This window comes from Prunus dulcis, chromosome 3 (genome assembly GCF_902201215.1).
Source record: "Prunus dulcis chromosome 3, ALMONDv2, whole genome shotgun sequence".
Classification (NCBI taxonomy): Eukaryota; Viridiplantae; Streptophyta; class Magnoliopsida; order Rosales; family Rosaceae; genus Prunus; species Prunus dulcis.
Window position 1 is genome coordinate 22300773 of NC_047652.1, and position 20846 is coordinate 22321618.

General features: G+C 38.0%; 3 protein-coding genes across 5 annotated transcripts; 1 reads left to right on the forward strand and 2 right to left on the reverse strand.

Annotated features, from left to right (window-relative positions):
- Positions 1–173: 173 nt before the first annotated feature.
- LOC117622933 (thioredoxin H2) lies at positions 174–1076 on the forward strand. The gene is made up of 3 exons (XM_034353752.1): positions 174–440; positions 558–680; positions 775–1076. Exons 1-3 carry the CDS (start codon positions 297–299, stop codon positions 907–909), a joined length of 402 nt encoding a protein of 133 aa, XP_034209643.1. The 5' UTR covers positions 174–296; the 3' UTR covers positions 910–1076.
- On the reverse strand, positions 1052–6905 carry LOC117622931 (plasma membrane ATPase 1-like). The gene is made up of 21 exons (XM_034353750.1): positions 6364–6905; positions 6095–6214; positions 5739–5837; positions 5427–5564; positions 5142–5276; positions 4866–5045; positions 4560–4766; positions 4338–4457; positions 4139–4258; positions 3893–4015; positions 3707–3811; positions 3446–3590; positions 3175–3339; positions 2834–3072; positions 2680–2712; positions 2512–2593; positions 2223–2383; positions 1950–2135; positions 1662–1844; positions 1371–1549; positions 1052–1246 (listed from the first exon to the last, which is right to left on the reverse strand). The coding sequence occupies exons 1-21, from the start codon at positions 6424–6426 to the stop codon at positions 1150–1152; spliced, it is 2880 nt and encodes a 959-aa protein (XP_034209641.1). The 5' UTR covers positions 6427–6905; the 3' UTR covers positions 1052–1149.
- Positions 6906–9311: 2406 nt separating this feature from the next.
- LOC117620775 (inositol hexakisphosphate and diphosphoinositol-pentakisphosphate kinase VIP1-like) lies at positions 9312–20674 on the reverse strand. Of its 3 annotated transcripts, none has more exons than XM_034350986.1 (31): positions 20305–20674; positions 20054–20171; positions 19873–19932; positions 19642–19688; positions 19375–19458; positions 19060–19123; positions 18748–18901; positions 18471–18541; positions 17924–18028; positions 17536–17628; positions 17065–17139; positions 16546–16631; positions 16202–16408; positions 16010–16109; positions 15852–15922; positions 15359–15440; positions 14632–14790; positions 14393–14435; positions 14080–14162; positions 13845–13907; positions 13693–13767; positions 13421–13540; positions 12621–12862; positions 12248–12292; positions 11700–11766; positions 11338–11409; positions 10757–11061; positions 10591–10648; positions 10347–10514; positions 10048–10122; positions 9312–9870 (listed from the first exon to the last, which is right to left on the reverse strand). In XM_034350986.1, the coding sequence occupies exons 2-31, from the start codon at positions 20120–20122 to the stop codon at positions 9607–9609; spliced, it is 3207 nt and encodes a 1068-aa protein (XP_034206877.1). In that variant the 5' UTR covers positions 20123–20171; positions 20305–20674; the 3' UTR covers positions 9312–9606. The 3 variants fall into 3 exon arrangements, with proteins under 3 accessions (XP_034206877.1, XP_034206876.1, XP_034206878.1); XM_034350985.1 differs by having other exon boundaries at positions 20036–20171; XM_034350987.1 differs by lacking the exons at positions 18471–18541; positions 18748–18901; positions 19060–19123; ... (3 more) ...; positions 20054–20171; positions 20305–20674 and having other exon boundaries at positions 17868–17984.
- Between the last annotated feature and the right edge of the window lie 172 nt (positions 20675–20846).

The window sequence follows — 20846 nt, forward strand, 5'->3', positions numbered from 1 at the left end:
ACACATCCAATAGCCAAACACATTCAATGGATTCATTGCTACTGCCTACTGGGAGTGTTCGAATGGGAGCAAGTGGCAGGCAAAACGACAGGTCATTTTGCCATCTGAGCTATCCCCCAAAGTGGGTCCCACTCTAAATGGTGGTTAGCTTTCATTGTAAGAAGCATCGAAGAAATCACTGAGACAAACAAAACCCAAGAAAGAAAGAAAACTGTTGAATGGTTGGTCTTGGTAGAGTGGTCAGTTATTAGTTAGCAGAGAGAGATCAGAGAGAGAGAGAGAGAGTCAAAGAGAGAATGGGGTCGTTTCTGTCAAACCTACTTGGAGGATCGACGGCGTACAACTCAGCCGAGTCATCGGAGGAGTCTCGGGTGACGTCGTTTCACTCATCCGCCAGATGGCAGCTTCACTTCAGTTCCCACAAGGATTCTTCCCAGCTGGTACTTGTTGAATTTTTCATTTTTTACTTTGAGAGGGATTTGAGCTTAAAGATCTGATTTTGTTGTTGTTATTGTTGACTTAATTGTTGGGTTGTTGTTATAATTGGGAATGAAAAGCTGGTGATCGATTTCTCGGCGTCGTGGTGCGGACCCTGCAGGCTAATAGAGCCGGCCGTCCACTACATGTCCACCCAGTTCACCGACGTTGACTTCGCCAAGATCGACGTCGACGAGTTGTCTGTAAGTCCTTCCCGCCCCCCATTTCTTCCATTAATCTCAATCTCAAATTTGTTAAATTGGGTTTTCTTTTTCTTAATTAAAAAAAAAAAAAAAGGAGGTGGCACAGGAATTTGGAGTGCAGGCAATGCCGACGTTTGTGCTGTTGAAGAAAGGGAAGGAAGTGGATCGAGTGATCGGTGCCAGAAAGGATGAGCTTGAGAAGAAGATTCAAAAGTACCACTCTCTCTAAAACCCACATCCTGCTTGTGTCGCTCTTTCAGACTTGAGTTTGTATTTGCAGTTTCAACTTTGTTGGTCATTTTTATATAAATAGATTGATTGGGAAGCTTTGTTGTATGAACATGAAGCAGCTAGCTGTAGGAAATCTTAAATAAATAAAAAGCCTCAAAATCACAATTAAATTTCTTCTTTGTCTTTACATTATTACAAATACAAATACTATGGAGAGTTGGAGTTGCAAAGGAGAGGCTCAGACTGTGTATGATTGCTGAATTGTGTCTATGTCCAGGCCCTTGTTTCTCACCACTGATTCCACATGCCCTTTCAGGGTACTTAATTCTCTCAGCCTGCAACCCGAAAACAAACATAAAAACACCATTTCAAGTTTCAAATCATTCATATCAAACTCAGCAGTATATAGAGGCATATCATCTAGGGCTGAAATCGAAAACAATGTGTGTTGTCCGGTACCTGGCAATTTCAGCTCGTCTCTTTGCCTCTTCAGCCATCTGATTCAGTTCTGAGTAATTACTGCGGTCGCCGAATATATTGGCTTCTGGTGGGTGCAGCCCATGGAGGGTCCTGTGTGCATGTGCCCATTTTAGCTCCCTTTCTTCCTTTCCGAAATCCTTCTTCCTCGTGAAGGCAATCTGCAAAACATATAATTCCACAGTAGAAACAGTCAAAGCAACTCCACCATTCCAAATAAATAGGTTTACTCAATTTATTAAGCTAGAGAGTCCTTTTGCCTGCTATTCATACCCTTTGATCAATTATGAGATCCCACGCTCTCCCGCTCAGAGCATATCGGATGACGAACTTGATAAAATCAAGTGGGAAATAGAAGACGAGGTTATATAGCCAAACAACGCCAGCCCACCCCCACCCAATTCCCTTAATTGCAGCAAAACTCCAATTGGCATAGACGGCGATCAACGTAGCAATCTGCTTGACAAGAAGATTAGATTCAATTCATGATTGGATAAACTAAGGATGTTGTTCCCCCACATAACCAAATGATGCAAGCAAAAAAGCAAAAATTTCACTCACCAGCTGAGCAATAACAAAAGCTGCTACAAGTAACAGACCAGGACGCTCAACAAAAGACCAACTCCGGGAACGGGTGACGAATATGAGGGCCTGACTGATGGTGCTCACTTGCAGGTACACTGCCGAGGCAAGCTTCCTGTTGTCATCCTCGTTCTTGTGCTGGAGGCTTGAAACCCCAAATGTGCGCTGAAATAACAAACATAAGCTTTTAGCCAAGCAACTAAGTCATTATTAACAAGATCCATAAAAACACAAGAAATAAAGAAGACTTACAGGGAAGAAGTCTGTCTTGCATGCTGCCCAAAAGAAAATGACCGTCATCATAGCCAGGTAACCACCGAGGATGATTCCGGTTGTAAAGATCTCTGACAGTTTCCAGCTGTCTGGGAGAGGAGAGGGTTTCACCCTATCCTTCGATATCGTCATGATGGTACCTGGAATGCAATACAAATTTGAAGGGTGGATGATCCGAAGAAAATAAAGAGAAGGAAATTGATCTAAATTGAACAATGTTGTCCTCTGATCCATTGAATTACTTGGAAACTATAAGACAGATACTAACCATCATTGAGAATTGCAATAATCAACACCATGAAAGGTGGGAAGTCAAATTGCCATATGAGTGCCAGTAACATGAAACCAAGCTGTCACAATACAAACAAATTAAGTGATCACTATACCAAATGTGCAAGAAATGAAATTCAATAAAAGAAGTTTCAAAATAGCTTACCACAATACGGATTGTAATGGAAACAGCATATATCTGCAATAAGAAAGAAGCCAATTAAGGTATGTGGTTTTGGATTTGGTTGGTAAAACAGCCTGACACAGAAAACAATTGCTGGCTAATTTTGAACATTGGCGTAAACAGGACCCAGGCTCACCGTGTAATTCTTCATCCTCTGGAATATGGACCTACTGGTTAACACGGCACTTATGATGACGCTAAGGCCAGGTTCTGTCAAGACAATGTCGGAAGCACTACGAGCTGCATCAGTTGCATCAGCGACAGCTATGCCGATATCGGCTTTTTTAAGAGCAGGAGCATCATTAACTCCATCGCCAGTCATTCCACATATGTGCTTTCTGGCTTGCAATCGTTTGACAATTTCATACTTGTGTTCTGCAGGAAAGATGCCAGAGAACTAAGCAGAAAGAATGGTAGAAGTAGGCTCCAAAAACCCACCAAAAACAGCAGAGAGAGAGAGGGAGAGAGAGTGAGTACCCGGGAAAACACCAGCAAACCCATCAGCTTTTTCAATAAGTTCATCAACTGGCAAAGTAACAATTGACTCATCTTTGTTCTGTCCTAACAGACTGGACGATGGATACATGTTGGTTCCCATACCTAGACGGCGTCCTGTCTCTTTTGCTATTGCCAGTTGATCACCTGATTGCAATTGAAAAGGTACAAGCAGCAGATCATATACCAATCAGATTGATGACCAAAAGTCAGAACTGGATTTTGTATCAAAATAACATTGAAGGAGATGTACCTGTAATCATCTTAACATTAACCCCAAGGTTCAATGCCCTTTTAATTGTCTCTGCACTATCATGTCTAGGCGGGTCAAACAGAGGCATGAGGCCAATAAATTGCCAAGCCCCTCCCTGGCTCTCCTTCCTTCCATCTGGAACTTCCTGTGCATAAAATGGTAAAAGGGAAAATAAGCCAAAAGAACAAGAACTATAAAACATGGTAGACATGAGAAGGAAGTTGACAAGATAACCAGAGATAACGTGTGGGATGATATTACCTGGTATGCTACTGCTAGGGATCGTAAACCTCGCTCCGCAAATTTATCAATCACAGTATGTACTCTACGTTCTATCTCTGATTTATTGTGTACAAGATTCAAAATCTAAGAATGAAACCATAGGTATGAATTACTACAATTAGCACTAAAAGCACTAAACAGAAAAATAGCAGCAGATAATCATACCTGCTCTGGTGCACCTTTGCTGACGCGATGCATTTTACCTTGACTGTCAATATATGTCAGAGCTGTTCTCTTATCTGTTGGGTTGAATGGAAGGAAGTGCACCTCTTGAATGCTGGCTCTGGCCTATTTTACAGTCGAAAGAAGAAACGATTAAGCGTAATATGCAAAGAAAAACAAATACCAAAATGTAATGTTGAAGAAGGTTCAACTTATTGTTCACTTTAGCATATGTACTTAATAATATACCTCCTTCGGATCAGCCAACATTCCCACAATAGCAGCATCTATTGCATCTTGATTTTCCATTCGGGAGGCTCGAGCAGCCATTAGAACAACGGTATCTGCATCCACCCCTTTAGCAAAGACCTGAACAAATAAATTCATTAAACGAGTTGAAAGAGGTATATTGATGAAGGAAGTTAAGAACCTTACAACACCAACCAACCTCTAAAAGATTTTTGTCAACCGAAAGCTTATTCAATGTCAGAGTGCCAGTTTTGTCACTGCAAAGGACATCCATGCCTGCCATTTCTTCAATTGCTGTCATTCTCTTAGTGATAGCGCCCTGCAACATTTATTTTGAGATATGAAGATATAGCAGCTCCTTAAAAAACCCAGATAAGTAAAATTGACAAGCCTATAACATCTCAAACTTCCTGCAACTGACCTGCTGAGATAAGCGATGGGAACCAATAGCCATTGTCACAGATAAAACTGTGGGCATAGCAATGGGAATTCCTCCAATAAGTAGCACAAGCAGATTGTCAATTCCTGGTCGGTATTTGCGATGTTGAATTGGGTACATGACTATGATCTCAATAATCATTCCCACGGCAATCGAACATATACAGAAATTCCCAATGGCAGTCAACACCTACACAGCATATGAAGAAGCAGAATACAGATACAAATGCAAACTGAAATTCTCATAGCTAATGTTTGGACAAAGAAATTCATCTTAGCATATGCTTACCTTTTGAAAGTGGCCCTGTTGATTCGTGGTGTCCACAAGGTGAGCAGCCTTACCGAAAAAGGTATGAACACCGGTGGCAATTACCACTGCTTCAATCTCTCCCTGTTTGCATGTTGAACCCGAATATACGCTGTCGCCGGGGCCTTTTGTCACAGGAAGTGACTCGCCTGTAAGTGCAGACTGCAAAAACCAAATACAAAAAAATTAAGTAAAAAAGTTGCAGTGAATCAGATTAACCTTAGTTCAGGGAAGTGAGCAATGGAGTTATCAAAGCACCTGATCAATTTTCAATGGATCGCCATCAAGGAGACGAGCATCTGCAGGAATTATGTCCCCAAGTTTAATGCTGATTATATCACCAGGAACAAGAATGGATGCGTCCTCCTCAATCCACCTCCCGCCTCGAAAGACCTGACTTAAATATAACATAGTTACTAAACTGAAAAATCCCACGAGACAAGAAATGAACACTCTAAATTATAGAAACAATAAACAACTATGAATGATAGCCAAAGTTAGAAGATCACAGTTAACACAAGCAGAGACTATTCTGCTAAATACCTTGGCTTTGGGGGCAAGATGGGCCATAAGAGCAGCAGCAGCATTTCCCGCGTTGTTCTCTTCTATGAAACTTATAGTTGAATTGATAATAAGCAGAGTAATGATCCCAACAAAATCTTGCCAATCAGGAGGCTTTCCCTGTAAAAAGCAAAACCCAACAACAGGTTAATTCTACTTTTTTGAAAATAGGTAATAATTCTTTTTCAATATGCACGTGGTTCATGAGAAAGCTCCAGATTCTTTGTTTACCAGTTTTGCTCAACAGGTAGACAGAACAAGACCAAGAAAATAGAAAAATAAAAAGGTACTCACTCCTCCATTGGCAAGCGCTATGGCCATGATAGCTGCAGCTTCCATCACCCATGACAGAGGGTTCCACATAAACCCCAAAAACTTCAAAACCTTACTTTCCTGTATAACCCAACATTACAAAATCAACCAACTAGTTATTTTTCCAAACGGAGGAAGAAATATTAACACGTGGTTTAGTCTTCAGCTCTCTTTGTTTTCATGGAAAATAATTCCAGAAGATAATAAAAAAAACAAAAATTCCTTCTAGGCATCATAAAAAGAAAAGGCGGCAGATTGATCGCAAACCTAGAAAAAATACTTCTTTTCCTGAATAGGAAGGGAGAAACATTGAATTTAAAAAAAAAAAAAAGCAGTACCTTCTTCTCCTCAAGCTTGTTGTACCCAAAAATGACCAACCTTTGCTCAGCAGCCTCAGATGTGAGCCCATGTCTGTTGCACCTCAAGGTCAGAAAAACCTCTTCAAGAGGCACGTTCTCCTGAAATCAAAGAATTATAGAATTCAGTACAGAAGTTTGAAAAAAAGACCACAAAACGCAAAAGCCGGAAAATAAAAATCAAAACAGAGAAGAATTCTCAGTTATATTCGAATTTGAAAACAGAGTGATGGGTTGCTCTGTTTTGGTACCAAATCCACAGCTTCCTTCAATACGGCGTCTAAAGTTTCAGATTTTCCATCCATCTCAGCCATTTGATTTCAGGTCCTCTGCAGAAGGAGTAGAATAAGTAGATACTACACAATCACAGAATAGAACATAGAGAGACAAAGCAGAGCACTCTGTTTCTCTCTGTTTCTCAGTTATTGAACTCTGTTTATAATTATACCCTGTTTCTCTCTCTAAGATCTTCAAAGAGGCAATTGTTTGTAGATTAACAAAGAAGATCATGTATTTGGTAGGCACATACTGACTAATATCTTCTATTAAAATCTTTTTTTTTTCTTTTGGTTATAATTTTCCTTATAAAAAAAAAAAAAAATCTTAATGGTGCACAGTACAGGTGTTTGATGTTGTTATGGAGTATGAACCTTGTGGTTGGTGCACTCGATGGAATTTTTGTGTTTCTGATAATATTTGGGTGATTTTAAACAGAAACGTCTGCTACCGTCTACTTCCATAGTTTTCTTTGCTGAATGGTAAAGCTTGTATCCACTAAAAGTTAAAACCTACTGGTGCCGACGTATTCCTACTACTACCATTTATGATTGGCGATTGATTTGAAAAACAGAGCAAGAAAAGACAAGGAAAGGAGAAAAGAAGAAGGAATGATGAAAGAAAGCTCCAAATCATTCGAGCCTTAATTGTGGCAAGTTGGACTTGGTTAAGAGAAACGACACAACTACCACGTGTCAGTGTACAATTAGCATTTTACCATTTTTACTAATTTCTGCATGTGGCAGACTTAGCATTTCTTGCAAGTCAAGTTAGTTGGCTAAAACAGTGGGTTTGTTCATTTTCCTCCTCTCTATAGATATTATCACTTGCATAAAAATAAAAAATAAAAAATAAAAAAATTTATGAGACGGGGAGGAGGAGAAAGAAAAATGAAACCTTATGCTTTGGATGGACCCTTTGGTGGATGCCCATGTTTGTGCGATGCAAACTAAAATTATATATTTGGGGACCATTTTGCGTACGTGTTGTGGTATGTGATTGTGATAGTGAGAGTGATACATGAGTTAAAAATCCAAAGCAGATAGAGACCAGAAAATCCTACCCTCCACAAGACGATGGAAGAGAAGTCCCTATTAAATTCAAAGCTTTGGCAATTGGCACCACACAAGGAAGTGAGAAAATTGTGTCATCTTCTCTGTTTTCTGTGTCTTTCTTTCTCCTCCTCTACTGCTTTTCTTCTTCTTCTTCTAAACCCTTTGTTGGTTTTTTTGCTATTTGGGTAAACACTAGAATCAGATTAGGCGACTGATGTTTGTCCAGGAAACTCTTTGTTTAACTTGGATTAGTTGAAGAGTGGCTCAACAAAATATGTATATATATATTCATACCTGGTCTCTCTCTCTCTCTCTCTCTCTCTCTCTCAGAGTTGCGGACACGTGTTTGTCCAGGTTTCCCATCCACAACTACTATAGTGACTGGTCTAATTAACGCTCAATTTAAAAACACTTGTTTTCTCCTTAAACAAAATATTTAGTAACATTTGTCAAACTGCATGCTCTCTCCGAACCCTAATGAAAACCTGAGATATTTGCATCTACAAGCATGTAATACGTGGACGGAATAAATTCTAAAGTGGACGAAAAATTAATGAGCTCCTTTAACTTTGATGCCCACCACTGTAATGTAATTATCCTGTTGGTTCTTTTAATTATGTTCCAAAAGGATAAGCTCAACAAGACAAATCAAAAGCGAAACTGATTTATATCTACTGATTTCGATGCTTGCTCAAATACCATATGGAATATAAATCCAGAACTCACCCACCCATGCCAAAACACTATTTGATGGATGACCAACCATGCATCCTAAATTAAGGAGACCCTCTACCCCTAAATTATTTAAACAAAGACTGAATTGAGGAACCTAAATAAAGACATAAGACATTAATTGAGTCAGTTGGTTACGACAGTGTACCAGTCACTTTGCATCCAAGTTGACGATATCTTTATACAAATGAATGAAAAAAAAGAAGAAGAAGAGTACAGAATTTGGTTTGGACTATCCCTACAGAAGGAAAACCAGATCTGATCACAACCATTGTTGTGAAATGCATAATGCTACGGTTATGGGTGGGCATACATGGTACATGAATGGATAACCAAAGAAATCTAATTAAGGGAAAGCTAAAACAATACGGCACCATATTCTATAAATTAGTCATCTCCATGATCTCCCCTTAGTTTGTCACAACACGTTATTTCAAAATTACTGTAACCAAACATTTTTTTTCGCGAATATTATTGGTAGGTATAAAGTCATTAAAAAAAAAGGCAGATTACGAACCAACTACAGAATACAAAATGAAATACAACGCACTCCATATATCAAAAGGCAAGATTCTAGAATAGAAACAAGCCAAATTTAATTGAGAATTGCAATCCGATGATTGCAACCTGGACAAATTGTAAACCCCACTCAAAAACTAAGCCCCAATGAGAGTGGTAAGAGCATAACGATCAACTAGGTGAACTTTTTGTTTGTTTGTTATTGATTTGATTGATTTCAAATATCAATGAAATACAGAGCAATTCATTACAGAAATTCTTGTTCTTCTTTCTCATTTTGCTCGAGCTATACAGGAGGAAGACGGAGGAGGAGGGCCCCACGAGAGGCGGACATAGAGGGAGAGAGAGGCGATTGGGAGTTATTGGTAGGCGGTTCTGGTGGTAACGCTGCTAAAGTAATAACGCTGCCTAAACTAAAGTGATAAATTACAAGATGATATAAAATTGAACGATTTAGTTTAAGGCGGAACAGTAAAAACGGCCCGTCTTTTTTATATCGGATAGCGGGGCAGAAACGACTTTATATATTTTTCGTAATAGCAAACTTCCCCCTGATTATTTTTTCTTATTTGAAAAGTTTTTTGCAAATTAGGACGGAATTTGGTATACAAAGAAAGTACATGTACCATAGACTGCCTTTTCAATAGTAGGAAATCCTCGCACAAACATTCCAATGAACTTTTTCATATTCTTGTGGCAGGCGCTCTCAATTTCTGACTAACATGGTTACCTTCAACAACATTTGTCAGTGGCTCTCAATTGTCGGTCTTCCAAAATTTCTCTGAAAGTTCTCAAAATTGACATCGGTTGTTCAACTTCAACCAACCAAAGTTCAGTGTATATCATGGTGAAAACAACCAAAGAATGTTTAAAGACAAGGAAAACAAAACGGGTGGCTGGGGAAGGTACTTGCTACTTTCCGTTAGAATTAGCATGCTTATGAAAAGGCCAAAGATTTACCAGGCGCTCAAGCACTGCTGCACTTTTTGAGAAATAACCTGAAAATCCTGCTGGAGTTGATGGTGGAGGAAAATCTTCCGCTGGCATAGCAAATGAGCGTATCATTTTCTCCATTTTATCCAAAGTCAGATATGATCCTGCTTCTTGCAGCCTCTCTGGACCCATAACCGGTAGTGTGTGCTCTTGACGCAATGAAGCAGCCTTACTGTCATTGTTCTGCCAAGCAAAAGAGGAAACACAGCTTAGTTTGTTGGACAGGCAAAAACAACTTACATGGTAGATTTCATTCCTCAATAACCAATTTTGTCTACTTTATTGATATTCCTGTTCTCTCCCTTCTAGAAACCCTTTTTGATTCATTCAGTACCATTTCTATAATTCAGGATGTATTACCTCCAATGGTGATAGATCTGCACCACGGCTAAAGGTCATTTCCACGCGAAATCTTTTTGGGTCTTCAAGAGCTACCTGCAATTTCATTCAGTTTAAAAATATATTGGTCTCAGCGTTTTCTACATACACACACACACACACACACACAAAACACTAATTTACAAAACATGAAAAGGAGTGGCTGATTTGACCAGTAACATACACGAGCTTGTCTTATAACACTAGCTCTGAGAATTGACTGTGACACAAACTAAAATAACCACGTAGAAATACCTACCCTCCAAAACCTATTTACTCACCGCTGTATTCTCGAACATCCTCAGCACTATATAACTCATGTAGTCAAGCTCCTTAGTTTTGAATAAACGCTCCAAAGCACTATAACAAACGAGGCCATCTTCTCCTTGAAGAGATTCGTCCAGGTTACAGTAACGGAGAACATTCATGAGAGAGTGGATATGAGATTCCTGTCATTCCAAAATCTAAATTAATTTACATGAACTCAGTTCAAATATAAAACTGCACAGAAAATTATATACTCACTGATGTAAAGTAAAGGCGCGTCCGCACATGGCGTTCAGGTGTTCTGACATTGGCGTACCTGAGAAAGTAAAGATAAATTATCAATCTAGAATAGATACTTCGGTTCATAGAATAGTCAACAACAAAAAGGAAGAGGGGGTGGTGGGGTGATGGTCTCTTATATTACTTTGGATCCAAACGATATTGGGTCTCTTTATCATCATCGTCATCCTGATCGATTGATATCTCACTTGTCGTACTAGATCTTCTCGTATCTTCGTTCTTAATGTAAAGCTTTGATATGTCAGTTGCGCTAGATTTTCTGTCATCATTCTTAACATGAAGTTTTGGATGGTACTCCTTATCTTCCTTTTCAGAATTGGTCAACTTCGACGTTTCGTCCTGATTACTCTTCGGTTCAGCTACACTGATGGCTTCTTCACGAGTATTCCTCAAATCAATCATTATCTTACCCAACAAACGACGAGCAATCTGAATGAAAACGAAAAGAATATAGCATATCAACAGGGAGTAAAGATACAATGTGGAATGAATATGTCGGAAAACGATCAATGTACAAGAAGCAGTTGACCAACGAGAAACTAAGGCCAATGCATAGATTGGTTCTTTTTTGCAGTCACATGACCATCAAGTGGCTTCATAAAGTATTAAGGAGCCAAATAATGCGCCTAATCTGTCTATTACTGTGATTCCAGATTCTCTTAACATAAAGAGTAATATGAAAGGAGCATGCTACAGGAAGGCTACCTTTGAACCAATCTTGAGCTTCTGTGTTGGGTTAATGCCATACTCATTTGGGATGACTCCATCTGCAAGTAACTGCAATTACAATACCACGGAAGACTCAGTCTAATTGTGATGATGAACCCACCTGAACTAACATTTGGCATGCCTACCAAGGAGAAATGATTAAATACGCAAGAGACTGATTTCCTAAAAGCTTATACTGAACTATTTGCTCATGTAAACTTCTGAGGCTTTCATTTGAAAAGGAGACCAATCTCTTTAAAGCTGTAAGGCGTGAGGCTCAAGAACAGAATGATGAAGAGTCCAGCAGACACACTTTGCTATGTAATAAAAACATACTAGTGTCTTGATTATTTCTGTACCTGAGCAACTTTAAAGAGTTCATCCAGACCTTCAAGATTAAGATGTGCATTGTGCAGAAGATCATATCTGTCAAGTGATAACAAATCAGCCACCTTCAGCAAAAAGAACTCTGGAAAGACCATTGGCATCCAGAGATAAACTTTGGGTTGTGAACTTTTGATAAACCGGTAAGCTCGATTTTTAACTTAATTTATGTGGGGATGCAGCATAAGATAGATATAGAATTCAAAGTGCTTAGCTCAAGTTAATAGAAGCTAAACAAATTTTCCTCGCATTCTGCTACATTACATAGTCCTTCTGTATTTACTAAGCTAGTTTGAGAATACTATGCCCACAAAATTCATGCATGTACTAACATGTCCTGATATGTTAAAAAAAAAAAAGAGTCCAGAACAACATTATTAATATGGCATTCTCATGCTATATACAATATGATAATTGCAAAGTCCCACATGAGCCGACACCTATGTCGAAATATAATCACACGAGTAGTAGCTAATTGCACATATTTGGTACATCATATAAAAGAGCAGAAAACTGAACTTACTTGCATGAGTCATAAACATCCGGGATTTGTGTTATGTCGAATCGTCTGCCAGAAAATCCAGTGTCAACAAAACCGTGAGTCTATCAATATTACACTGTAATACTTAACAACTAGAATCTTATTCTCAGCAGTCGCATCTTTATGAGCCACAACTAAATTTTTGCTTAAAATACTAGGTAAGAGAAATTTAAAAAGAACCCGAAAGTTAATATATCAAAATCTTAAGATTGATGCCCCAAAAGAGATTTCATATCTTCAAAAAGTCCTTTGCACTGGCTTGTGGGCAAAGAATTTTAATAGATGCAACCACAACAATCTACACTAGAGACAACAACCAAAGTAAAATAAAATAAAAACAGATGGTAGCACTTACTCTTTTCGTTCGTTGTACAAGTCCCTTACAAGCTTTCTCCAACGAGCATACATCAAAAGGAATCCCTCACTGCCACATGGCAACCCAGCAGCAATACGATCAACATCGATGTTAGTCTTACCAAGGGCCTTTGCTTGGTCATAAGGAAGTATCACATCATATGAGCTTGTCTTTGTAAGTTCCTCATCTTCATCCTTGGCTAGCAGTCTTACTTGTTCAGTGACCTTCTTAGTCAATTTTACCTATTCATTAGATAAGAAACATTAAGGAAAAAAAGGCGATGGTAATGTTAAGGATGATTTGGATCGTTTTAAAACAGAACTGCTGCAATCTGCCTGTTAGAATAAGCAAAAGGAAATAGAATTGCACATAATATCTTATGCACTAACAACTGCATCAACTGGACTTTTCACCCTGTGGAGTGGAGCGACAAAAGTTTTGAGAATCCAACACAAGGTTACAACATGATGAGTATCATTATCATAGGTGTCAAATGAAAGTTATGTCTGCAGCCAAGGCACTTAACATGACTCCATCAAATTGATCAGGCAATCATAATCGCAATCTACTCTCACTGTTCAACTCTTTGAGAATATGAAAAATTCAATGTTTTTTTAGTCTTATACAAGACGAAAAACTAAAAGTCTTTGGGTGTCCCCTCCAGTCAAGAATTTGGGCCTCACAATCACTAGCCAATATTTTCCAACATTTGAAATTGACATACTTCAGAAAAATGAGGAATAATATACTTTATATCAGGAGCAATACAACTTGTAGATAAGCAAACAGAATGCATTTACCAATTTGGGTAGAAGTTCAGAAGCATTTGAAGGCAGTCCACTTCCATCAGCCATCCAAGGAGATGTTGCATTGTTATGAACCGTCTTCGCACCAGAAGTAATAATTTCATTCAACCTAGCCTGCAAATGCATTATGCGAAAAAGGGAAGCCCTCTCAACTATGTGTCAAGAATCACATGATCACTTTCATGACATTATTGTTAAAGAAGCATTCTCAATCATCGGCTATCCAATTCCCCTGTCCTCCTAGCCTGTGAAAATGTAAGACAAACCTTTGCTTCTTCCATCTCAACACTTGCATTGTCAAGTCCATCCAACATAGAGGAGTCCTTGCTAACCAGGGAAACCTTAAGATAGAGAATAAATTCAGTCACACAAACTCAACTTCCAAAAGCAGTCACAATTATGTGAAAAAGCTACAGACCAGGATTGGTGTTAGCTGCCCTTCTAGATCAAGTAGGCCTTTGGCAAATGCAGCTGCAGACATCTGTAAACAAATACCTTGTAAATAACGTGACTCATCGATGGTGACAAACTCAAGGGTCAATGGTCATAAATTTAGGAAATTTACTCCACTTAATTAGCAAATAAACAAGATAGGAAGGAAAAGGGAGCACGATATGAAAACAAGATAATTGTGAGCACTAATGAGGCTATACCTGCACACGGCCCTCATCAGAGCTGTAGATTTTAAGATCATGACGATAGGTGCTATGGAGGCGAAGAAGGCCGGTACCTTCACCTGCAATTGTGTAAAAGTTCATTATGAGAAGAAGTACCGACAGTAGAAAGCTATTATCCAACTTCTAATCAGTCAACAATCTTCTAATAAAAAACTAGCTGATTGTAATGAACTCTCCGTCTTCCTTGCAAACAAAATTTGGAAGGAAAGAATAAAGGGGAAACAAAATCTTTGACATATATGTTCCCACTAAACAGGCACATGTTACAAAATAAAATGAAAATAATAACCTGGATACATATTATTCCGAAAATATCTACCCAGTTCCTCAGCCTGCAAACATGTGAAAGAAGAGAAAAGAGTAAACATCGGAAAAATGAAATATAATAATATGTTTTTTGGACAAAAAGGGTTCGTACATGTGTTATAAAGAATGACTTCTTATACTAACTGTTGGAGAATTGATCATACATGGAAATACAAATTGCAACCCAGGAGCACAACGAATGATACAAAAATAAATCGATACCTGCTTTCTGCCAGCATGTGTAAGGACACCCCCATATTTAAGAACCATTAAAGCTTCAACTGGGCGTTCTTCCTCACCTTCACCATTACTTTTTGCCACTTTAACCCACTTTAGTGGCTTTAGTTGAACCTTTCTATAAATTCCAGAGAAATGTCCCCCCTTGATAAACATATGCATGAAAACAGCATATGATTATAACCATAAGGCAGTATAACAGTATCAAAATAATTAGATGAATTATGCCAATCCGAAGTCAAAGAAAATATAAATGTGTGTGTGCATCCTTGAATCGAGACATTTTTGCAACTAGTCAATCTTTATTGGCATTGATCCAGCACTATTGGCTTAATTTAGGAAATATATTCAGCCCAATTTCGGACAACTCATACGTTATAGGTAATCTTACATAAATCAATATAGATTGATTTACTATGAAAAGAATGTTAAGTACAAAAAAGTGAGCAGTTCCCATATAGTTGGTGGAAGTAATGAAAGAGTTGGGCCACAAAACGTTTCAATTTTTGTTGACAATTGCATGACACAATGAGCCACGTAACAGAGGCAGATAAGTAAGAAACTCATTTTAAAAAATACACGATCACTCATGAACCCCTAAAGCCCAAAAGGTGAATTCGATTCTTGATAAAATAAAGGGAAAGAGTAACGAGATTATTATAACTGAATATTTTTAATCACTAAATAAAAAATTAAAAGTAAACTAGATAACCTCCTCGAGCACTGCTTTAACTTGACGAAGCTTTTCAGCATGTTCAATGTCTTCTGCCTCACTATCACTTTCTCGACCTGGTCTAGACAATGTAAAGAGTCCTCATTAATTCAGAACCCTCACCAGTATCATGATATGAGAACTAGGTAGCAATTAGAATTAGTGTTTCCTGTAATGACTTCAAACATGAATTTCAAAGAATGGGAAAACGGGTAGAAGGTGAGTTTCATATGAATGACATACATCAACCATTATTTATTACAGTCATGATCTCTTGGACCACAGGAGTCCAAGAGATTGTGGTCACCCACCATTGGATATTAATCCAATGGTTCAAAAAGGTTTCTTAAAAGGAGTGCAAGAGTGAGTGAACCGTTGAATTTACATCCAACGGTGAGTGACCACAAATCTCTTGGACCCATATAATCCAAGAGATCAGGACTGTTATTTATTAACTAAGATAATGAAAAAGTTTTAATGTTACAATAGATACCTAGTACGAGGTACAAGCATTCGTGTGGCATCCAACAAATCTTGCAATTGGATAGCACTCTTCAGTTTTGTCTGTAAAATGAGAACCCATACAATGGTCAGTTTATACAAAATGTTGAACAAAATACATAAAAAGGTCTAAAAAGAGAAATCAACCACCTCGGATCTAGGTCGTCCCCCGTTGTACTTTAGCATCAAGTTCAGGAGCTTCTCCTCAGTAACCTTCAGCTTTACCTTCTGTTTGGGAGTTCTATCACCACTGGCCAAAGAAAAACAGAGACACGAAGAGAAAATAAGCAATTCAGCTACAAGAAGAGACAAGAAGTAAAAAGCTGAGAGAAATAAACATACTGCCGAATGATGGCAATAACACAGCGTAGCTCCTCCAACTGCCCAAATGTTCCAATAATTCCACTTCCTTGACGAGTTAGTCCCTCAGAAGGTTGGCTTGGTTCATTGACCTTCCATGGTAACGTTGGTGGAATTGCAGAAGAAAGATGAGGAGCCTTAGCATCTAAAAATATCTTCCTGAGCACACAAGCAGCATCATCGTAATACCTGTATTGCAAAGTAACATTAATCATTTGTGACAAAAGTGAACATGCACTTATGAAATTTGAAACCACACAGAAAAACCAGCTTTAGAGAACTTTCATGATTAATCAAATAATTAGGAAGGAAGTAGCGACCATTACTTGTAAGAGTTTTTTACGAAACTCCATCCATTCACATCACAAACATAGGAACGTCCCTCACAGCGCAAAAGATCAAACCCACAAACCTGCAAACAAGTAGAAGAATTGAAAAATGAACCCAAAGTAAAAATAGTTAAAAATAGTTAATCCTCACTAATGCAGAACATTCACTAGAACAACAACATAAACAGGTTCTATTGCATCTAGGAAACCAACTCACATGAGGCTGGAAGGTAATTTAAGTCACTAACTCTAGAGTCTACTCAATTAAGGAAAAAGCTGACTGCAGCAGAATTCCTTCTTTTTTTTTTCTTTTTTTTTTTTGGTCAGACAGTTTTGAAAAAGGAACAAATAAAACAAACATATCCCAATACACGTAAGATTAATGCAACTATCAGTATCAGCAGACAAACTTGTCTAGTGGCACAAGCGAGAGTATTAACGCAACATCAAAACATTTACTGAAACTAGTAATTAGCCTTGTGATTCCAGACTATTTAATACTACAGTTAAACATACCGCTTGCCTAAATGCAATGCAGACATCCCTTGCCATTTGCTTCTCGGTAGGTGTCAGTAAAACAGGATACCTCACCTGTCAAATGAATTAACAAGCAAACATCACTCTTTCAACCCCCATTCAGCAATAGCAATGTATCATTTCACCCCCAGTATTTCCCGGTTGCAGCATGCTATCTGTTAAGGGATTGATCATCACATCACTGATTGAACCAGGCATTATAACTATTTTCATTCTAAATATGTAAACAGAAAAACTATCAACATTGGTATTCCAAATCAATTCAAGTGAAAAAATGTGCCTGGTGTTATAGATCATTTCAGAATAAAAGATTTAAAAAGATTACAAGCATCTGGAAATCAAAGAATTCATATTATACAGAGAAAGAGAGAGATAAAGAGATAGAGACATAGAAAAGAATCGGAAGAACAAGAGGCAGATCAACCATACTATCTTACATGCAGTACTTACTTCCTTGCCATCAGGATTTCTCATGACAACACCATCAACAACAGGAGACTTCCTTGCCTCAGCATGTGCATATTCAGGGCCCACTGTATACACCTGTATTATTTAAGGAGAAGAGGAAACAATTACTTATGAAAATGAACCATTTAAATGTCTAAGTATACAACCAAGTTAGGACAAAATAATGGTCTCAAACAGCGATTATGCACAGGGAGAATTGTATGAGCAGTCTCTATTAACAGTGCATAAGAAAACTCCATTCCATGCTGTCAGTAAATATGATGACATGAAACTTGAAATGTTAACGATATGTTAGATTAATGAGAGCATTTAACCTCATTTTCATGTCAACTTAGGAACTATGAAAGATCTCAAACACAAAGCATCCAACCTTGACATCTGTTCCTCCAGTTGGCATGAATTCTTCGTATATATAAGAGCCTTCACGTCTCACTCTTCTAACCTCTGGATGGAACTCACTAGAGCGGTTACCAACCTGAAATCAGACAATGAAAACATATCAATCATGGATAATGAACATATAAATTCTAAGAACTCATAAATACAGTAGTCTCAAACTTGATACATTACTAGCCACATTCACATATCGGTAGGATGATAGTATAAATGCCCATATTTTATTTGGTAGTCATATTATGACTAATGACTAATGAGTAGTAAAGCTGATTTATCCAAACCTCCTTAAATCCAGATTTCCTTTTTGATGGTCAAAATTACCCCAAAACTCGATCTGACCACAAAGTGAGTAAGTTTGGTTTGGGTAGCAAGAGGCAAAAAAGACTATCCATCAACCAGGACTTCCCTAACCTTTCTCATAGATGAAATCACCTTGGTTTCAAATACTTTTCGTATCAACACATTCGCGAATACAAAACTCTCTTTTGAGCATATCATACAATAGGCAGTTAAAAGCTCACCTTCCTAAACAATTCCTTCATTCCTCCACCTGCCGAACTCGGATAATATATCATTATACTATGATCATCCCCTTCATAGAAGCAAAAGAAAAGAGTCACTATCAAGTGCAAGATAAAGTTATGAAAAAACAACAATAATAATGGATACTCCTGACATTCTCTCTGTGAGTAGTGACTAGGTTTAAGGATTTAGCAAAAACAAGGTTCAAACAGAAGCCAATATGTGATGACAAAAAATAATAGAACAACTTATTCATATATTTAGAAACAAGCTGACCTTCAACAGGCTTCTCCACAAATGGCTTCCAGAAACGATGACCATGAACCTCAACAAAATCTTCTTCCTCAATAAAATAGTCCAGCTCCTGATATGGTACTTCTCTATTTACAAGGGCATATCTGGGAACAGGGACTCCATGCATTTCAAGATGCTTGAATCCACCGAAGTTATTCATTAGTTATTGACATTCTATTTCTATAAACAAAATATATTAACAAAGAACAAGAAAAAAAACATTAAGTTCGTGCATGAAGACTCGTCCACTTTTGACATAGTAATTCTCTATCAAGAAGAAATTCATAAGCATACCTCATACACCTTCCTACGGTCATGGAGAAGGTGTTGCTGCTCCAACTCATTTACTAGAAAAGGTCTGGATAAAAAGAACAGATATTTAGATAAATAAACTACTTTTCCTTACAGACAAGACAAAAAAGAAGAAGGAAAAAGCCCTCCATGAATTCAAAGAACAAGGGAAAAGTATGTAAAGAGACCCTTTTAATGCAGTGAAAAGGTTCCAAAACCGAACTGAATAGAATTGTGAGTTTCACAGTACATACACACACACATACATATGATGGTTGCATTTCATAGAATCTGTACATGAAGAACAACATAGCTTACTTCCTTAAAGCAGCATATGCCTCAGCCTTTTCCAGAGGATAGCCGGAGGAATGAAAAGCAATCAAGCAGTCACAAATTGGCCAGCTGTAAAATACAGTAACGGGGTAACAAATTAGTCACTTAAAATTTATGTATTGAAATAGTCACCAAGTTGATGACACCAGAATCTGTCAGCAATAACTATTCATGCCGCAATCACAGGCTCATAAACAAACACACACATTTTATACTGTCACAAAAACACATACAGTTAAGGAAAACAGATACCTTTCAATCGGATCTTCAAGAATGACCTTGTCCCCAAAATGTGAGATCTACCAGAAGATTCGCAACAAGACATGTATGAGATATAGCAGAAAAACTGGCACTGCGTATATATTTGCGTAATAAAATGATGAGCAACACTAAAACATTACAACGTGCAAAAATTTATAATTAGATCCAACTCGCAACAAGAACAAATTTGAGACGCAAATTGAATGAAAACAAAAGCAATACCTCAAATTCACCAAATGCTTGTAGCCTTTCGAGAATCTCTCCCATCGGCGCTGAGAACACCTACAGAAAACGAAGAGGCTCATTGCATACATACATTGTTCAACTTATTTACATCTCTGGTTTCGAAGTGTGTACAAAAATGAGCAAAAAGGAAAAGAAGAACCTCGGAGCCGCATTTCACCTTCTTTTCCATCACACAAACACCAATCTTTATCTTCTCTCCCATTTCTCTTTCTTGTTCCTCCTTCATCTCTCTCTATCTCTTTCTCTCGCTCGCTCGCCAAGCTCTTTCACTGGTTCTGCTCAAATCCAAAGTAAAACATCAAGAAGCTCATCAGAGACTCACCGCCATTCTATTTATATATATGCGTGTGTGCGCGTGTGTGTATATATTAATGCATGTGATGTGACTATGCGAGTGTTAAAGATTACCACATAGGCAGTTAGGCAAAGGTCAGCTGGCCGCGGAAACTCGGAGCGCCGACTCCAACTCGGGCGAGTCACGGGAAATAGCGGAGAGAAAAGCTGAGGTGCTTTTAAGAGCCAGTGGAGTAGAGATTTCGGAACAGATAAAAATGAAAAAAATGAAAAAAATGAAAAAAAAATTGAAAAAAAATTGTATTGGATGTGTTTGGGTTTGGAGATAAACATTCTTTGGATTCTGGAATATACAGCAAAAAGGAGGGACCAGGACGTGGAAAGGTATATCTCATGTGATTTTTTGGATTTTTCCAAATGCAAAGTGGTTGCTGTCCAACGCCTCCACTTTCCAATCCCATCCCTCCCTACACCAAGCTGGGAAATCAGCTCTGGCTTTGGATATGGTCCATTTCTTTTACTTTATTAATAAGCTTTTTCTTTTCCTTTTCCTTTTGCACCTAAACTAATACTATAAAAAAATGTATTTATTAATTTGACTAGTGCTTTGGTGTGTTGGGTTTGTTGAGTACCTAATAATAAAATAATGATTTGAT

Bases quoted from the DNA above. Each gene is read 5' to 3' on its own strand.
- LOC117620775 (XM_034350985.1), bottom strand. From the start codon at position 20,122: ATGAAGGAGGAACAAGAAAGAGAAATGGGAGAGAAGATAAAGATTGGT. The intron at 19,933-20,035 runs GTTCTTCTTTTC...CGTTTTCTGTAG, and splicing joins AGGTGAAATGCGGCTCCGAG to GTGTTCTCAGCGCCGATGGG. The intron at 15,441-15,851 runs GTATCTATTGTA...TACATTGTCTAG, and splicing joins ATGCTTGTACCTCGTACTAG to ACCAGGTCGAGAAAGTGATA.
- LOC117622931 (XM_034353750.1), bottom strand. From the start codon at position 6,426: ATGGCTGAGATGGATGGAAAATCTGAAACTTTAGACGCCGTATTGAAG. The intron at 5,838-6,094 runs GTACTGCTTTTT...TGGGTTATACAG, and splicing joins ACAAGCTTGAGGAGAAGAAG to GAAAGTAAGGTTTTGAAGTT. The intron at 5,046-5,141 runs GTGCTTTGATAA...TGGTTTTTGCAG, and splicing joins ATCCATTGAAAATTGATCAG to TCTGCACTTACAGGCGAGTC.
- LOC117622933 (XM_034353752.1), top strand. From the start codon at position 297: ATGGGGTCGTTTCTGTCAAACCTACTTGGAGGATCGACGGCGTACAAC. The intron at 441-557 runs GTACTTGTTGAA...GGGAATGAAAAG, and splicing joins ACAAGGATTCTTCCCAGCTG to CTGGTGATCGATTTCTCGGC. The intron at 681-774 runs GTAAGTCCTTCC...AAAAAAAAAAAG, and splicing joins TCGACGTCGACGAGTTGTCT to GAGGTGGCACAGGAATTTGG.